General features: G+C 42.9%; 1 protein-coding gene across 2 annotated transcripts in view; it reads right to left on the reverse strand.

Moving 5' to 3' along the window:
* Positions 1-10,024: 10,024 nt before the first annotated feature.
* Positions 10,025-15,298, reverse strand: part of camta1b (calmodulin binding transcription activator 1b) — a 28,336-nt gene continuing 23,062 nt past the window's right edge. For both annotated transcript variants that reach the window (XM_023996500.2, XM_023996501.2), the window contains one exon: positions 10,025-14,817. In XM_023996500.2, the coding sequence (XP_023852268.1) occupies positions 14,742-14,817 (76 nt within the window). In that variant the 3' untranslated portion in view covers positions 10,025-14,741. The remainder of the gene's footprint in view (positions 14,818-15,298) is intronic.

Raw genomic sequence — 15,298 nt, forward strand, 5'->3', positions numbered from 1 at the left:
GTGTGTATTGAACATTCATATTGGACTGTGCAGTCTAAGCTAGAGATTGTGAACCCATTAAATGTGGTATCAGCCTTCTCGGTGACACAGAACACAACTGTGAAGAGTTTCACAAATATTAGCATCATAGCAATTATTGCGGGACTTGGGTGTTGCATGGTTAGGCTGTACAGTGCATTTTGAATGTCCAATACACACTATAGACTGACTGGATAGATGATTTCCCACAGTCAAAGTCCTGCAATAAGAATGAAGATGCGAATATTTGTGTAAATTCTACACAGTTGTGTACTGTGAGTGTCACTGAGTGGGCCTTTACCCCATTTCATGGGTACAACATCTATAGGTTAGGCTGTAGATGTTCCCTTGTAGCTCAGTTGGTAGAGCATGGTGCTTGCAACGCCAGGGTTGTGGATTCCATTCCCATGGAGGACTAGTATCCAATGAAAAGGTATGCACTCACTCCTGAAAGTTCAATCAAATCAAATCAACGTTCACTGAATACAATAGGTGTAGACCTTACAGTGAAATGCTTACTTACAGGCTCTAACCAATAGTGTGAAAAAAAGGTATGTGTGTGTAGGTAAGTAAAGAAATAAAACAACAGTAAAAAGACATTTGAAAATAACAGTAGCAAGGCTATATACAGACACTGGTTAGTCAGGCTTGTTGAGGTAGTAGGTATGGTTAAAGTGACTATGCATATATGATGAACAGAGAGTAGCAGTAGCGTAAAAAGAGGGGTTGGCGGGTGGTGGGACACAATGCAGATAGCCCGGTTAGCCAATGGTACTGCACTGGTTGGTCGGGTCAAATGAGGTAGTATGTACATGAATGTATAGTTAAAGTGACTATGCATATATGATAAACAGAGAGTAGCAGCAGTGTAAAAGAGGGGTTGGGGGGGGGCACACAATGCAAATAGTCCGGGTAACCATTTGGTTACCTGTTCAGGAGTCTTATGGCTTGAGAAGCCTTTTTGTCCTAGACTTGGCACTCCGGTACCGCTTGCCATGCGGTAGTAGAGAGAACAGTCTATGACTGGGGTGGCTGGGGTCTTTGACAATTTTTAGGGCATTCCTCTGACACCACCTGGTGTAGAGGTCCTGGATGGCAGGAAGCTTAGCCCCAGTGATGTACTGGGCCGTACGCACTACCCTCTGAAGTGCCTTGCGGTCGGAGGCCGAGCAATTGCCGTACCAGGCAGGGATGCAACCGGTCAGGATGCTCTCGATGGTGTAGCTGTAGAACCTTTTGAGGATCTCAGGACCCATGCCAAATCTTTTTAGTTTCCTAAGGGGTAATATTCTTTGTCGTGCCCTCTTCACTGTCTTGGTGTGTTTGGACCATTCTAGTTTGTTGTTGATGTGGACACCAAGGAACTTGAATCTCTCAACCTGCTCCACTACAGCCCCGTCGATGAGAATGGGGCATGCTCGGTGCTCCTTTTCCTGTAGTCCACAATCATCTCCTTAGTCTTGGTTACGTTGAGGGATAGGTTGTTATTCTGGCACCACCCGGCCAGGTCTCTGACCTCCTCCCTATTGGCTGTCTCGTCGTTGTCGGTGATCAGGCCTACCACTGTTGTGTCGTCTGCAAACTTAATGATGGTGTTGGAGTCGTGCCTGGCCATGTAGTCGTGGGTGAACAGGGAGTACAGGAGGGGACTGAGCACGCACCCCTGGGGAGCTCCAGTGTTGAGGATCAGCGTGGCAGATGTGTTGCTACCTTCCCTCACCACCTGGGGGCGGCACGTCAGGAAGTCCAGGATCCAGTTGCAGAGGGGGGTGTTTAGTCCCAAGTTCCTTAGCATAGTGATGAGCTTTGAGGGTACTATGGTGTTGAACGCTGAGCTGTAGTCAATAAATAGCATTCTCACATAGGTGTTCCTTTTGTCCAGGTGGGAAAGGGCAGTGTGGAGTGCAATAGAGATTGCATCGTCTGTGGATCTGTTTGGACGGTATGCAAATTGGAGTGGGTCTAGGGTTTCTGGGATAATGGTGTTGATGTGAGCCATTACCAGCCTTTCAAAGCACTTCATGACTACGGACGTGAGTGCTACGGGTCAGTAGTCATTTAGGCAGGTTGCCTTTGTGTTCTTGGGCACAGAGACTATGGTGGTCTGCTTGAAGCATGTTGGTATTACAGACTCAATCAGGGACATGTTGAAAATGTCAGTGAAGACACCTGCCAGTTGGTCAGCACATGCCCGGAGCACACGTACTGGTATACCGTATGGCCCCACAGCCTTGTGTATGTTGACCTGTTTAAAGGTCTTACTCACGTCGGCTACGAAGAGTGTAATCACACAGTCGTCCGGAACAGCTGACGATCTCATGCATGCCTCAGTGTTGCTTGCCTCGAAGCGAGCATAGAAGTGATTTAGCTTATCTGGTAGGCTTGTGTCACTGGGCAGCTCGCGGCTGTGCTTCCCTTTGTAGTCTGTAATAGTTTGCAAGCCCTGCCACATTCGACGAGCGTTGGAGCCGGTGTAGTATGATTCTATCTTAGCCCTGTATTGACGCTTCGCCTGTTTGATGGTTCGTCGCAGGGCATAGCGGGATTTCTTGTAAGCTTCCGGGTTTGTGTCCTGGACCTTGAAAGCGGCAGCTCTACCCTTTATCTCAGTGCAAATGTTGCCTGTAATCCATGGCTTCTGGTTGGGGTATGTACGTACAGTCACTGTGGGGACGACGTCCTCGATGCACTTATTGATAAAGCCAGTGACTGATGTGGTGTATTCCTCAATGTCATCGGAAGAATCCCGGAACATGTTCCAGTCTGTGATAGCAAAACAGTCCTGTAGTTTAGCATCTGCTTCATCTGACCACTTTTTTATAGACCGAGTCACTGGTGCTTCCTGCTTTAATTTTTGCTTGTTAGCAGGAATCAGGAGGATAGAGTTGTGGTCGGATTTACCAAATGGAGGGCGAGGGAGAGCTTTATACGCTTCTCTGTGTGTGGAGTAAAGGTGATCTAGATTTTTTACCCTCTGGTTGCACATTTAACATGTTGATAGAGATTTGGTAGAACTGATTTATGTCTCCGGCCACTAGGAGCGCCGCCTCTGGGTGAGTGGTTTCCTGTTTGCTTATTTCCTTATACAGCTGACTGAGTGCGGTCTTAGTGCCAGCATCTGTTTGTGGTGGTAAATAAACAGCCACGAAAAGTATAGCTGAGAACTCTCTAGGCAAGTAGTGTGGCCTGCAATTTATCACAATATACTCTACTTCAGGCGAGCAAAATCTAGAGACTTCCTTTGATTACTTGCACCAGTTGTTGTTTACAAATATGCCCAGACCGCCTCCCCTCGTCTTACCGGAGTGTGCTGTTCTATCCTGCCGGTGCAGTGTATATCCCGCTAGCTGAATATCCATGTCGTCGTTCAGCCACAATTCCGTGAAACATAGGATATTACAGTTTTTGATGGCCCGTTGGTAGGATATTTGCTCTGGATAAGAGCCTCTGCTAAATGACAATAAATATATACGTACTGTAAGTATGCCCCCAATGCAATTGAAAGTATAATACATCCACAGTGTGATTTCAACTGATATTTGTTGAATGTATATAACAACATTCTGACCTTGGTTAAAATGATCTAGTCCAAATATGGCATGATTCCACAGTTTGAATCACTTTCACCAACCAGGATTCCATCCAACCTTATCTGGTGTTCTGTGTGAATTTAAGTATACTTCTCTCTCTCTCTCTCTCCCTCCCGGAGGATCTGAGCCCTAGGACCATGCCTGATGACTCCTGGCTGTCCCCATTCCACCTGGTCGTGCCGCTAATCCAGTTTCAACTGTTCTGCCTGCGACTATGGAACCCTGACCTGTTCACCAGAAGTGCTACCTTGTCCCGGATCTGCTGTTTTTTGACTCTCTCTCTCACATCTGCTGTCTCAACCTCTGAATGACCCTGCTGGTCATCTATGAATGTTTGAACATCTTGAAGAACAATCTGGACATAATGGCCATGTACTATCTCCACCCGGCACAGCAAGACTGGCCACCCCTCAGAGCCTGGTTCCTCTCTAGGGTTGTTTCTAGGTTCCTGCCTTTCTAGGGAGTTTTTCCTAGCCACCATGCTTCTACATCTGCTTTGCTTGCTGTCTGGGGTTTTAGGCTGGGTTTCTGTATAGAACTTTGTGACATCTGCTGATGTAAAAAGTGATTTATAAATACATTTGATTGATTGAAGTTAACTTGGAATCGTGCAATGACATGTTGTGTGGTCCTCTCACTATGACTTGTTGTGGAAGCATGCAGTTAATTAGGCTACAGATAAAATAAATAATGATAATCTTCACAGGGTTGTGAAAGTGGCAAGCAACACTGAAGCATGCATGAGAGCATCAGCTGTTCCGGACGACTGTGTGATCACGCTCTCCGTAGCTGATGTGAGTAAGACCTTTAAACAGGTCAACATTCACAAGGCCACAGGGCCAGATGGATTACCAGGACATCTACTCCGAGCATGCGCTGACCAACTGGCAAGTGTCTTCACTGACATTTTCAACCTGTCCCTGACCGAGTCTGTAATACCTACATGTTTCAAGCAGACCACCATAGTCCCTGTGCCCAAGAACACCAAGGTAACATGCCTAAATGACTACTGACCCGTAGCGCTCACGTCTGTAGCCATGAAGTGCTTTGAAAGGCTGCCGATGCCTCACATCAACACCATTATCCCAGAAACCCTAAACCCACTCCAATTTGCATACCGCCCCAACTGATCCACAGATGATGCAATCTCTATTGCACTCCACACTGCCTTTTCCCACCTGCACAAAAGGAACACCTACGTGAGAATGCTATTCATTGACTACAGATCAGCGTTCAATACCATAGTGCGCTCAAAGCTCATCACCCCCATAGTCCTCTGGCCTTCCTGACCATTTAATGATGGATTCTAATGAAGTGAAGGATAAAGCCCATATTGTAGGGTTTCTTAACAAGCACTTCATATCTGCTGGTTCAGTTGTTGATAATGGTGAGGCCCAGGCCTCTAATGTAAGCTCTGTTACAGTCAACTATGATATAGGCCCTCATGTGAACCATTTTAACTTTGAGCCTGTTTCTTATACTGATGTCTATAAAGCACTAAAGGCAATAGACACTACAAAGTCTGCAGGTCCAGACAACCTGGACCCCTACCTCTTAAAGGTAGCAGCTGCTATTATTACTGAACCTGTGGATCACATTTTCAACTTGAGTCTCTTGACCAATTCCATACCCAGCATTTGGGAATCAGCTTATGTCATCCCACTGCTAAAGAATGGAGATCCCTCAGATGCTAATAACTATCATCCTATCTCCAAACCTCCTATCCTGGCTAAAGTCTATAAATCCCTAGTGAACTCACAGTTAAAAAACGTGTTAATTGAAAAGAACATACTGAGAGGGGTTCAGTCTGGCTTTAGATCGGGGCACAGCACCACAACTGCAGCTATGGCAAATTACATCATTATTGGACTTGATAAAAAGCAACATTGTGCTGCTGTCACGCCCTGACCTTAGAGATCCTTTTTATGTCTCTATTTTGGTTTGGTCACGGCGTGAGTTGGGGTGGGTATTCTATGTTCTATGTTTTGTAGTTCTATGTTTTGGCCGGGTAGGGTTCTCAATCAGGGACAGCTGTCTATCGTTGTCTCTGATTGAGAACCATACTTAGGTAGCCCTTTTTCCCACCTGTGTTGTGGGAAGTTGACTTTGTTTAGGGCACATAGCCTTCAGCTTCACGGTTTGTTTTTGTAGTGTTTATTGGTTTTTTTCGGCGTCATTTTTATTAATAAAAGGAAAATGTACTTTCACCACGCTGCACCTTGGTCCTCTTCTTTTCACGGCCGTGACAGCTGCTCTGTTTGTGGATTTATCAAAGGCCTTTTATTCAGATGACCATGGATTTTTGCTAGCTAGACTCAGAAACATTGGTCTCAGTGAAGGGCCAGAAAATTGGTTTAGGAACTATCTTTCTGACAGAACACTGTGTATATACTGACAATCACAAGTCTAGCTTTCTTGAGATTAATAGAGGTGTGCCCCAGGGTTTCATTAGATTCATTTGCATTAATGATTTGGGAAATGGGATGCAACCAGCAAAGTTACATCTATATGCAGATTATACAGTTATATATATTAATGTGCTCCTTCTCTGGTTCAGGCTGTTGAATAGCTCCAGACTGCTTTAAATCACAGCAGGCCTCCCTTTATGGTCTCAAACTGGTCTTGAATATACAAAAAAATTAATTCATAACCTTCACCAGTGCTAGAACACTGCCAGACAATGTTAGCATTGTCACATCTGGTGGCTTATCCATTGAAGAAGTGTCATCCTATAAATAACTACAGTTGAAGTTGGAGGTTTACGTACACTTAGGTTGGAGTCATTAAAACTCGTTTTCAACCACAAATTTCTTGTTAACAAACTATAGGTTTGGCAAGTCGGGTAGGACATCTGCTTTGTGCATGACAAAAGTAATTTTTCCAACAATTGTTTACAGACAGATTTCACTTATGATTCACTGTATCACAATTCCAGTGGGTCTGAAGTTTACATACACTAGGTTGACTGTGCCTTTAAACAGCTTGGAAAATTCCAGAAAATTATGTCATGGTCTTAGAAGCTTCTGATAGGCTAATTGACATCAATTGAGTCAATTAGAGGTGTATCTGTGGATGTATTCCAAGGCCTACCGTCAAACTCAGTGCCTCTTTGCTTGACATCATGGGGAAATCAAAAGAAATCAGCCAAGACCTCAGAAAAAAATGGTAGACAAGTCTAGTTCATCCTTTGGAGCAATTTCCAAACACCTGAAGGTACCACATTCATCTGTACAAACAATAGTACGCAAGTATAAATACCATGGAACCACGCAGAGGTCGTAACTCTCAAGAAGGAGATGTGTTCTGTCTCCTAGAGTTGAACGTACTTTGGTGCAAAAAGTGCAAATCAATACCAGAACAACTGCAAAGGACCTTGTGAAGATGCTGGAGGAAACAGGTACAAAAGTATCTATATCCACAGTAAAACGAGTCCTATATCGACAAAACCTGAAAGGCCGCTCAACAAGGAAGAAGCAACTGCTCCAAAACTGCCAATAAAAAGCCAGACTATGGTTTGCAACTGCACATGCGACCAAAGATCATACTTTTTGGAGAAATATCCTCTGGTCTGATGAAACAAAAATAGAACTGTTTGGCCATAATGACCATCGTTATGTTTGGAGGAAAAAGGGGGGGGGGCTTGCAAGCCGAAGAACACCATGCCAAACGTGAAGCACGGGGTTGGCAGCATCATGTTGTGGAGGTGCTTTGCTGCAGGAGGGACTGGTGCACTTCACAAAATAGATGGCATCATGAGGAGGACAATTTCCAAAGTTGTGGCAAAATGGCTTAAGGACAACAAAGTCTTGGAGTGGTATTGGAGTGGCCATCACAAAGCCCTGACCTCAACCCCATAGAAAATTGGCTTTGGGGTGGAAGCTGTTTAGAAGCCTCTTAGACCTAGACTTGGCGCTCCGGTACCGCTTGCCATGAAGTAGCAAAGAGAACAGTCTATGACTAGGGTGGCTGGAGTCTTTGACGATTTTTAGGACCTTCCTCTGACACCACCTGGTATAGAGGTCCTGGATGGCAGGAAGCTTGGCCCCAGTGATGTACTGGGTCGTTCGCACTACCCTCTGTAGTGCCTTGCGGTCGGAGGCAGAGCAGTTGCCATTCCAGGCAGTGATGCAACCAGTCAGGATGCTCTCGATGGTGCAGCTGCAGAACCTTTTGAGGATCTGAGGATCCATGCCAAATCTTTTCAGTCTCCTGAGGGGGAATAGGTTGTGTCGTGCCCTTTTCACGACTGTCTTGGTGTGCTTGGACCATGTTAGTTTGTTGGTGATGTGGACACCAAGGAACTTGAAGCTCTCAACCTGATCCACTGCAACCCCATCGATGAGAAAGGAGGCGTACTCGGTCCTCTTTTTCCTGTAGTCCACAATCATCTCCTTTGTCTTGAATAGGCATACAACGCTGTGTTTACACAAGTAGCCCAATTCTGATCTTTTTTCAAACTAATTGGTCTTTTGACCAATCACATCAGAGCTTGTTTTAGAGTTGATCTGATTGGTCAAAAGACCAATTAGTGAAAAAATATAAAAATTAGGCTGCCTGTGTAAACACAGTCTAATATGGGTAAAAGGGTGATGTAGTGTCGCGTTAACCTGCTAGTCGGAAATAGGAAACTCTGAAATGTCCAACTTGCTAACTGGTTGTAGTTATACACATGCCGCGTTCAACTAGTTAGTAAGTCGGGAAATATACAAGTTTCCTAGTTCCGACTAGCACGTAAACGTGGCAAATGAGAATGGAATTATGCAGCGTTCACGTGCTGTCGGAGTTATCGGAAGCTCCAAGTTTGCAGTGGAAAATTTCACTTGAATAACCCTCCTAATCGGAATTACAAGTTTGAAACTCGGAGAAAATGTTGTTACCTGAGTTGTCGTGTTGTGACGTTTCACCAGTGACATTTTACCTTTTTAACCAACAGATGATAACAAATCAGTGTTCGACAATTACAACCTTATGAATATGTATAATGTAGCTAATCTGACCATATTGTCAATGCTAAGAAAGCTAGCTAACTTTATTATTAGCAATTTTAGCTAGTTTATCAAGCTAGCTAAAGTCTTATTGGTTGAAGAATTGTTTCGACTTCATAAGCACTTCAACACAATCATGTTGGATTGACCACTTCCCACTTCCCAGTTTCCCATGAGCACATGAAGTCAGCAATACATACACATGGATTTAAAGCAGCTGTCCAGTGTTTCCAGATTTCTATTAAATATGATCTATAATTAATTACAATATGAGTGAAATAGTTTTCTTCCAAAAACTGGTAATTAGGTATGTTAAAAAGCAGCTTTTCTGTGTTTGAATGATGTGGGCATACCCCAACAACAGAATCAAAGACAGTACATTGTAAAGATAGGCAGAAACTGCTTCTCCAGTCACTGATCACACTTGTAGGCGATGTCGTTGGCTAGCTAAGTTCATGCGTAGAAACCCGTCATCGGGTCTAACGGTTGTCTTGCGCAAACTGAGCACATGCAGGCCATCAAATCAAAGGCACACCTTCGATATAAAGTTGTTTTTGAAGAAAATGAAAATGTGTCAGTTAGTTACTTTCACGAGGTTGGAGTAATAACATGTTCAACTACTTAAGATACTGGTCTCGAATCTAGGTTGTGCTTTGAGATTGAGAAAATTCACTTCTCTCAATGACTTCTCAAACCTGGTCTGCTTCGCAAGCTTGGTGATGTTGTACCTCAGGGTTTATAAACTCTGTGACAGAATGTTGTGGGCATATCAATAAAAATATTAATGACAAGTAAACAGCCAATGAGCCAGTGAGACATCTTGGTCAAAAACATGACGTCATCCACTATCAGGAAATAGCAAGCTGTTTGAGATAAATGTTTGAGGTAGGGTTTTAAAAGTGTTTTTTCCCCTTCTAAAATGTATGCTTTGGCCACAACTTCAAGTACAGGATGAGTCAACAACATTATTTGGGTATGAGTTAACAAATTAAGGGCTCGATTCAATCTGTTTCGCTGAAGCATTACAGATTGCACCATAGAAAAGTAAAGCCAACATATGCAGTGTTTATCGTGAATGCAGTCTCTGCTAATGCGGGAACATTGCCTTTACATTTCAATCACGTTGTAACGCTGAACCTCCGCAATACGGATTGAATCGAGCCCTAAGAGCTTTTAAAAGTGAGATTTTCACTAGATAGTTACTTTAAATGAAATCATTATTCAACAAGGAAATAAAGTCTCTTCAATGCCTCAACTTACTTCATTATAGGCCCATGGACAGAATTACCAGAGACTTAATTTTCAACAGTATTTCTGGAAATACTACAAATACAAAAACGTAGCATAGATATGATAAACAATTTGTAGCCCAGTTTCTTTTAAATGTCGTACAATCACACTGACAATAAAATAAACATCAGACCATTACAGTAAAGTGCAAATTTTCTTTTTACTCAGATTTCATTTTACAGCAGAAATTATGTAAAGCATTCAAAATACATTTTCCACATATAAGGGCAATTCAAAACACTTTGCATGGCCTCAGCAGCAGAAGATACTTTTTAAAAACATATTCAACTATTTATTGATGCGTATACATGCACATTATAAAAAATTCACTTACAAAAGAGGGAAAGAGAGGTAGAAAGAGAGAGAGATAAAGAGAGAGGGGGCATGAAGAACACAAAATAGGAGGGAACAAAGCTAGGGATGAGAGAGGAAAAGAGAAAGAGAGGGAGAAGTCTAGCTAGCACTATTTAAACATGCAGAGTGATGTTAGCCCATAGCCCGTTATAACTACGGCCTGTATTTCATAATTTATCTCTTATTTGACCTTTAACCTGTGGGTCAAAGGTCACCTCTGTGCAGCTTGCCCAGGAGCGAGTTCAGCAGGACGCAGCGTTTTGTTATGTTCAGATAGAAATATGGCATGTAGAACAAACTTGCCTCTCTGACATGTAGAATAAGGAATCATGTCAGCTATATTCATAGCATTTCTATCTGCAACGTTCGGCTACTGAATGTGGCCCACTTCCTTGGAGGAAGTCAAAGTTGCCTGTGACATAGCTTATGTTTTTCTCTACAAACTGATCTCTACGCTTACTTAAATTTACAGATCCTCATTTAGAAAATGTATATGTTTGTTTATTGCTCTGTGTGTTTCAGTGGAAAGCCTTATCCAGTGTGAATTCACCCCCTTTAAACAGCAGCCCCTCTCTGTGTTTCTGTTAGTGTAGCTGTGATGTGGTTGGAGGGCACAGTTCCAGGCCAGGGTATAAAATGATTAAGCGCATTCAAGAGTTGACTACAGAGTGAAACAGCGATAGGCTGGAGAGCCTTTCCAACATGAATAATTCCTGGGCCATAATGACTATGCCCAGAGTTTTTCCTGGTCAGGAAAACCACTCCGGGCCCTAGAGAGGATATTATTGTCTTCTTTGTGAGGCTCTACATATATTCAAATGTTTGTATTATATATGTTATATGTTGTGTCTCATGTGTTTGGAAGTGGAAGTCCTTTATAGATGGGATGTGTGTGGCACCCATCTCAGGCCAACTCCCTGTGAACAAGACCTCAGTCTGCCAGCTCTCTGTGGGGTCATCGCCACTGTCATCTTATGAAAGAGGAGGTATAGCCTAATCACAATTGGCTGATTAACACACACACACACGCGCGCACACACACACAGGGCCTACTCCATACCCCCAAGCCATTCTAGAACCCTGAGTTTAAATCTGAGGGAGTTACTGCTCCCTAAGAAAAAATAAAAGAGAGAGTGTGATGTGTGTGCAAGATTGGAGATTGTGAGACGACCGAGTGAGTCGTGTGCATGTCTCTGTCTGTGTATGTGAAGTTTGCTCCAGCTAAGATATGTTTTTATGTAAGAACGTTGGAAGAACATTACTGCCAGGACTGAACAGATGATAAATAAAGTGAAATGTCGTGCAATTTCCATGCAGAAGAATACACTTTATCAATGTTCAAAACGGATATTTGCATCTTGAGAATGACCATACAACAGTTGAATTCCAGAAAGAGGGTTTCTTGTGCTCTACATCTCACTAAAGACTTAACCCAAGGTATCTATATGACAGTGTCTAGGCCTACATGTACTGCCATTACTGTAAAATGGGCGTGAATGTGCCATGCAGAATTTAGCCTATAATATATCAACCAGCCCAGTCAGAGATATGGCATGATCTGGCAACCTAACTGAGATCCCAATGAGGATTGAAACGTTGTCCATGTTTCCTTCTCACTAATAAATACATGTAGGGGGCAAATCAGAGCTATGGATTTTTTAAAATAATGTAGCAACCCAAATGAACCATGGTAATGTATGCTGGGATCCACTACTCAGTGTCTACCTGGTAGGAGGAGTAAAATACATCATCTGCTTAGAGGCACTAGTAAGCACTAGTATCAGTCTGTTTCTGCTATAGCCATCTTGTCACTGTCTTTTAACAATGGAATATTTTGAATGCATAAACACTTAGGTATAGGAAGCAGAAAGAAAATCACTAACAAATTAGAGTTCAAAATAAGACTGGGCGCCAATCTTCTGTGTAGAATAATCGTCACACACAATTTGGGAAACTATAGAGAGAATGGGTTAACTTGTTTGGAGACATATAGTGGGTTCCTGATATTAGCTTGCACGTTCTGTATATGAGTAGGCACTTTCTAACCAAACTGGTCATAATCCTCAGTCAAAGCAAATCTGTAAGACACTCCAGGGAAGGAAACGCCTCATTGTAACACGTGCCATACTATTGGCAATTACATGCTGGGGAATTTGAAGGGGAAAACATCTGTCTGAAGCTAAGAGATGAAAGTTTCAAATCTGCAATTGCATTAACATAAAAGTATATACCACTTAGCAGACACATTTATCCAAAGTAACTTACTCAGTACAGTGAGGGCATACATTTTGAGTATGTGTGTGATCCCTGCAGGAAATTAACCAACAACCTTGGCATTGCCAGCACAACGCTCTTACTAACTGAGCCACAGAGGACCACACTAACAGAAACATCACCCATCACCAGTTTGTTTGGTTTTGACACCTGACAGGAACTCATTCTGTGTACACTTTAGAAGAATAGATTATGAAGTTCTCCTTGCTTTCCCACCCTTCATTTGCTTGAGATGACTGTGTACAGTATATTTAATACTTGTATGTTTTACCTCCTGTACCAGGAGTTTTTCCTGAACAAGTGACCACATGGTCAGGAAAAACTCCTGCGCTAATCCTAGGGTCCTAGGGAAAAGTAGAATTCATAATAATTGGCACCACTAGCAAAATGATTTCATTCTTGCTAGCCTGAAATCAAAAGCATGATGTGTATACATTTTGCTTTCTGCCCTTATTCTTTATATCACTTGTTTTAACATAAGATTTCATCAATGTCATGCTTTAGCAAAATGTTCTTCAATAACACTTATATCAAACACTTGTAAAGTAGTTCAAATCCTCTTACAGTCCATAGCCACAAAAAAATGTATGTTGATTTTCTTGCCCCGTTTCTTTGTCTTATTTTCTCATGCACATAGATCCATGGTTAGTATTTACATTATTTACAAACAATACAATTGTCCTGTATACCCGGGTCTCTATCTGCTCATATTGTTGTTATAGAAGTAAAATAATATATATTCTTAAATACAGTCTTTTCTCATGAAAAGATCCAGGGTCTCCATATATACCCTTACCTCGTCATTTATGTACAGAGACGCTCAATAGTCAAAAATATGGGTTGGGCTAAACTCTATAAGGGCTAATATAGGGACCCATGTCCTAGACAGGGGCTAGCGTATAGTAAGTATAGGGACTTCTCACAGACTATAAGAAGTCAAGGCAATGCAATGTGACACTCTCCTCAAAACCATATGTGGCTTTTTGAAGTTCATGTTAAGAACAAATTGACAGAGACAGATAACCATCTGAACTGAATATGTCACACATTACCACACAATAGGGGGATAAAACTGACTCGGGCTAAAATGCCCTTTTCTTACTGTAAATTAAATGAAAGAACATAACAAGGTAAATAATAAAAAAAATAGATAAATAATACATAAATAAAAACAGAAAACCCAGGTTATTTTCCTTACATAGAGCACATGATAAACACAGGGTAGAGATAGTCAATGAGGACAGAAGTGAGACACCACTACACATAAATACAAAACAAACAAGTTTGGTTCGCATGCAGGAGCTCACAGCTCAAACACATGCATTAGATTCAACAAACACAGACTCACACATCAGGCTAGCAAAATGCTGCCTCAGAGAATGACTTCATAGACAAGTCAATATAACAAATTAAGACACTGTTATTTACATCTAAACCCCTATCTGTTAATGTTCTTCTTACATTCAAGTGTAGTACTTCTCTTTGGGGGACTGGTTGACCTGTCTAGTTAGCCAATCAGAGTGTGGTGATCACATTGACTTTGCCAACTGCCATAAAAGCCATGGGAGAAGAGCTAGTGAAAAACAGTGCATGCATACAGGATATGGGAGTGATATTTGGTTTATGTTTTCCTTTCCTAAAATGTATCATTTATACAGCATGTACAACAGGTCCAATATAGATTATGCATGTCAATGCAAATGTTGCCCATATGAGAAAACCAATCATCCCATTCTCCGTATCGAACATGTTCGATAAAAAAATGTGCATCTTCAGCTGCATCCTGATCTTCTTTTCTTGTTCTTTTCTGCTCTTGAAGAAAACATTGATCTATCTGTGAAGAGTGCAAAGATGCCAGGCAGGGTAGTGTAGTTTCCTCTCTGTGATCTGGAGGAAGAGGAAAGTAAAGCGATGCTGTGGCCAGAGCCAGGTCCATACGTTCATCAGAGCAGTCTCCCAGATATTGATGTGTACCTGTCTGTTTGGGAAGCGTTTGTCTCACAGAAACAGAGGGAGGAGAGAGAGGAGAGTTGTCTCTGTGTTGTCTCAGTGATATAGTTGCCATGTCTCCATCCTCATTGTTAGCAGTCTGTTTGGAGAAGAGGAGTGTGGACTGTGAAGTAGTCCCATTGTGAGAGTGGTATGAGGAGAGGGAGGAAAAGAGAGTTGCCCCTGTGAGACCGAGGGAGGAAGGGAGAGGAGGAGAGGGAAGAGAAGGGTGTAGAGGAGCTCACAGGATGAGGGGGCTCTGTGTTGGACTGGTTCGTGGGCTCTCAGGACCCCTGGCCTTTCTCTGCTCTCTTGCCCTAGAGGAGAGAGGAGCTCCAGGTCAGACACACACACACCACACTGATGGGTGGCACTGGGGACAACAAACAGTTATTTTGGTTCACCAGCCACTTTCTGTGTTACAGTTCTCAGATGACTGTAAGATGAGCGGCCTCATACACACACACACGCGCACACCCACCCACGCACGCGGGCAAGCGCGCACACACACACACACACGCACTTCTCTCCCCCCTCTCCCTCCACAACTACCAAGCCAAAAATAATAGCAGGATACTGGCAGGCCAAACAAGAGAGAAGCCCCTCCCACAGAGGAAGTGATGTCATTCAAAGCATGCCCCAGTCCCTGGAAGTAAAGCAGAAGGACCTGCCCCCTCTCTCTGTCAGTCATGCAGAAATACCAGCATCATTCAGCAATATCCAGAGAGAGAAAGAGAGAGGAACAGAGAGGGAGAGAGAGAGAGAGAGAAAGAGAGAGGAACAGAGAGGGAGAGAGAG

This window comes from Salvelinus sp. IW2-2015, linkage group LG11, assembly GCF_002910315.2.
Source record: "Salvelinus sp. IW2-2015 linkage group LG11, ASM291031v2, whole genome shotgun sequence".
Taxonomy (NCBI): domain Eukaryota; kingdom Metazoa; phylum Chordata; class Actinopteri; order Salmoniformes; family Salmonidae; genus Salvelinus; species Salvelinus sp. IW2-2015.